This window comes from Fulmarus glacialis, unplaced genomic scaffold (assembly GCF_000690835.1).
Source record: "Fulmarus glacialis isolate BGI_N327 unplaced genomic scaffold, ASM69083v1 scaffold18160, whole genome shotgun sequence".
NCBI lineage: Eukaryota > Metazoa > Chordata > Aves > Procellariiformes > Procellariidae > Fulmarus > Fulmarus glacialis.
Window position 1 is genome coordinate 529 of NW_009188505.1, and position 4,109 is coordinate 4,637.

The 4,109-nt window shown below is 55.4% G+C and overlaps 1 protein-coding gene across 1 annotated transcript in view; it reads left to right on the top strand.

Moving 5' to 3' along the window:
* Window positions 1-1,227: 1,227 nt before the first annotated feature.
* LOC104077654 (septin-9) overlaps window positions 1,228-4,109 on the top strand; it is a gene marked incomplete at both ends in the record, with an annotated part of 14,553 nt that continues 11,671 nt past the window's right edge. Inside the window, 3 exons of the mRNA XM_009578960.1 lie at window positions 1,228-1,356; window positions 1,774-1,855; window positions 2,529-2,666. Coding sequence (XP_009577255.1) covers window positions 1,228-1,356; window positions 1,774-1,855; window positions 2,529-2,666 — 349 coding nt within the window. The remainder of the gene's footprint in view (window positions 1,357-1,773; window positions 1,856-2,528; window positions 2,667-4,109) is intronic.

Below are 4,109 nucleotides of genomic sequence, written 5' to 3' on the forward strand. Positions count from 1 at the left end.
TGGTGAACAGGGTTTTCCTGTACTGGATTGCAGCGTGCCGTCGGTAGCATTGCAAACTCAGCTCTAAATTGCTGTTTGAGCAGGGAGCGGGCTGGCCAGGAGGGGATGCCCAGTGCTGATGTGGTGGTTCACCCTACCTTTGGCTTAGCATTGGGTGCCTTTGGTAGCCTGGATGGGTCAGGGTCCTGGGGGACGTAGGTGAAATCCTTGCTGGCTTCATGCTTAGAGATACTCCGCAGTGCCAGGGACATGCCGGCGGCGGTGCTGCAATAGCTGGCTGCAATGTGGCTTGGCAGAATGGGGCCAGAGGGGCCCCCGCGGTCTGTGCAGGAGCTCTGCAGTGATTGCAGGGGGCACGGGACATCTGTTCTGAAGCCAAGTGTCTGCTCCCTGGGTTTTGAGAAGTTTCTCTGTTTTCTTTGCTCTGGAAAAATTATTCTCCAAGCTTGTGGGACAACTGCTCTGGAGAGTCGAGAGCTGCTGATGTCCTTTCTGCATGGATTGACCTCAGCTCTGGGATATAAAGCATAAAAACGCTTCTCTGTAAAAGCTTTTTTTTCTGAAGTTGTGGAATCTGATGTGCTTCCTGGGACGTTGTTTGTAGGATGGGCTCAGATGAGCTCCTGGCCAGGACCTGCCTAAAAGGGTCCTTGCAGCCAGCTGGTCTGATTGCAAAAGCAAGTCCAGCCGGGAAGCAGCATTGGATGCTGCAGGGCTGAGGTTTGGAAGGCTGTTGCTGCTGTTAATCCTGTCCAGCTAAGGGCTTGCCAAGTTGCTCCTAAGCCTTCCCTGTGGAGCTGGACAGGGGAGGCTGCAAGAGGGTAAAGGCACAGATGTGTCGGGATGCTCCTTCCTGGGGTTCCCTGGTCCCCATGCCCTTCTTCAGGGCTGCCGAGTGTCACCACAGCCCATAAAACATCCCTGACGGTGTCTGCCTGTCCTCGGGGTTGCTGTGATTTCTGTTAAATGCAAGGAACCAGCTCTTGCCCTGCTCACTCCCAGCAAGCCAGCTGCTTTGGAGCCAGGGAAGGTGCTTGCTGCCCGCAGCATCCTCCTGCCCGGGAGCTCCTTGAGCCGCGGAGGCTGCAGGGGAGCTGCTGCACCTCTTCCCTCCCTCCCGCAGATCTGGTGCAGGCTGAGTCTGTCAGCATCCCCATCCTCCGGCCCCTGAAAAAATAGCCCGGAAACGAGTGAGTGCTGACTGTGGTTTATCCTGCTCTTTTCCAGGTCAGAGCGGCTTGGGGAAATCCACGTTAATCAACACCCTCTTCAAATCCAAAATCAGCCGGAAATCTGTGCAGCCGACTTCTGAAGAGCGCATCCCCAAGACCATTGAAATCAAATCCATCACTCACGGTGAGGCTCTGCAGATCCCACCTGGTGCTTTGGCTTTTGGTGCTGCTCTGCCTTGTGTCTCCGGGGGCTCGCGGGGGTTGTGGACCTCCACTAAACCTCCACTCTCATCTCTCTGAAGGGGCTTTTACCATCCAGAAATGCTTGCAGGGCTGAGAAAACATCTATTTTTTCTTTATCCACCAGCATTGACTTAATTGTGATGGAAGAGAACAAGTGAGGTGGCCATGGGGGTGGCATTTCAGGGCAGATGTGGTGGTGCATCCCTTTGCAGGGTTGATTTATGCCTGTTAGAAGCTGTGAAGGTGCGTTTCTCCCCTGGGAGCAAACTCCAGCCTTCCAGCTGATTTTGGGAGGGTGGGCTTGGCCGGAGCGCTCATCGACGCTTGCCTAACGCACCGGCTTTCCTCTCCGTTTCAGAGATTGAAGAGAAGGGGGTTCGCATGAAGCTGACGGTCATCGACACCCCGGGCTTTGGAGACCACATCAACAACGAGAACTGGTAAGCTGGCTGCGCTGACCTGGGGACCGGTGCAGAGAGAAGGTGGCCGAGCCCCGGGGCATCCTGACCCGGAGCTGGTGCCGAGGGCCGTAGCCTGGTCCTGTGCCACCCATGCTCCGTGGGGAGCCGGGGAGAGGGTTGTGGTGGGTGGCAGCGCGGTGCCATGCTCCCCGGGGCTGATCCTGGACCCTGTGAGAGCCCACAAACATCCTGCTGTTCCGGGCATGAGACAACCTTTGTTCGCGGCTGGGAGCAGCTGTGTGCCGGCATGGCCGGGCCCTGGAATGTGGCTCCGAAGGCTGAACTCTGCCAGGAGTCCCTGGGACAGTGGCTGGCTGTGCGGGATGTCCCCCCCGGGCTGGGGCAGGGCTGGCTGGCTGGCCGGTGGCAAGCGCTTTCTCCTCACCCCGAGCTGGGCTGGGCCTTGTGGGGTTTGATGCTGCTCTTGCTCCTGTGCCCCGATGGGGTGTGAAGAGCTGAGGGACTGCCCTGCTCAGCAGCCGGGTGTTTGAGTGTGTTTTGGGTTTGTTTGTTTGTTTTATGGGGTTCTGTGAGATGCTGAGCATCCCCGGCTCAGCGGGCTCTGCTTCACATGGTCAGGCCAGGTGGGAGGTTCAGGGTGGTCCAGATCCCTCACACAAACCCGTCGTCCCGCGTTCCTCTCTCTCTGCAGCTGGCAGCCCATCATGAAGTTCATCAACGACCAGTACGAGAAGTACCTGCAGGAGGAAATCAACATTAACCGGAAGAAGCGGATCCCCGACACGCGGGTGCACTGCTGTATATACTTCATCCCAGCCACTGGCCACTCGTACGTACCCTCAGTCCTCGCTCGGACCCTCAGGGCTTCCCTCTCCGGTGTTCGCTCTCGGGCAGCTCAGCCGTCAGGATCGTCCTCGGGATCCCCCTGTGTTTCCTGGGGACCTGAGGACAGCCTGAAGCTGGCTGTGGCATCCGGAGCCCTCGCAATAACACAGCAGAGCTGCTGTACCCCAGAGAAACGGGGCGTTTCCTCTTCCGAGGGGCCATCAAAGCCTCCCTGAGCTCCGGGTAGCTGCTTGCTTTGCTTTGGTCACTTTGCTTGCTCGACCGAGGATGGACACCAGTCGCTGAGCTCTCAGGTTGGATGGAAAGGCTGCCTTTGCAAACAGAATGTTAATTTTTTTTGCTGTGCCCCTGCCTTTGTAAGGGGAGAAACTGGTTTTCCTCATGCTACCGAGGGAGCGAACACCCTCACCCTTTAAGGGTATTTTGTAGGTTGTTTGACTAGTCTGCAAGTGGGATGCAGTTTATTCAGCGCAGAGCTCTCCTGGCTCTGGCACTTCTCAAGCGACAGCATCAAAGGCCCAGATCTCGCTCCTTTTTTTTTTTCCTTTTTTTTTTTTTTCCTAGGCACGTAGCCCGCGGTGAAAATCTGGGGCGCTTAAAGTGTCTTGAAAAATGTGACTTAAAGTATCACAACATAAAACGAGACCTAAATTTCCTTTTGATTTCTGTCAATTCCTTCCACTTCTGGCTCTGTCTGCGTGGGGATTTTTTTGGGTCTGTTTTCAAAAGTAAACTTAAGCTGCCAGCACTGTATTAATGTCAGCCTTTTCCTCTTCCCCATGTAGAGATTTATTCCAATAGAAAAGACTTTGTTTTGCTTCTGTCAGTGGGTAGACCAAAAATGCATCCTTCACTGGAATAAAATGACTGCATGGGCCAGTTATGCTCTTGTGTAACTGGCTGTCGATTGGGAGCAGAGGGGCCGACGAAACGTTTATGGTTTAATACGATAAAGCAGAAAACGTTTCAAAGGGAGATGACATTTTTAGGCCAGTCTAGTGTGTTGGTCCTGCTTATCTCAGCCCCGATCTGCAGACCCCGCCTTGGCTGGTCGGGGTGTTGCAGCATTAGCTATGCTTGAGCTTTTTCTCATTGCTTTGGGTGTTTAACCCTTAAAATGAGGGTTAAACCCCAAGTCTGATGCTTGGATCCTGCGGATACCGCACCCGCGCGGAGGTTGCACATTTTGGGGGGTGGTGGCTGCCCTCCCCGTCCCCGTGTTCCCCGGAGCCTCTCCAGCCGTGCGCTCTGGTTTCTCTCACCCGCCGGCTAACAGCAATTGCGTGGATATTCAGCTGGTTTTTTTCTTTCTCTGCAACGAACATGTGTTTCCAATATCCGAGCAAGCCCGGCGGTTGGAGGCCGTTGTTGCTGAGCCCTGCTTCCCCGTAGCCCGATAGCCCGGCTGGGGCCAGGCTCGCTCCCC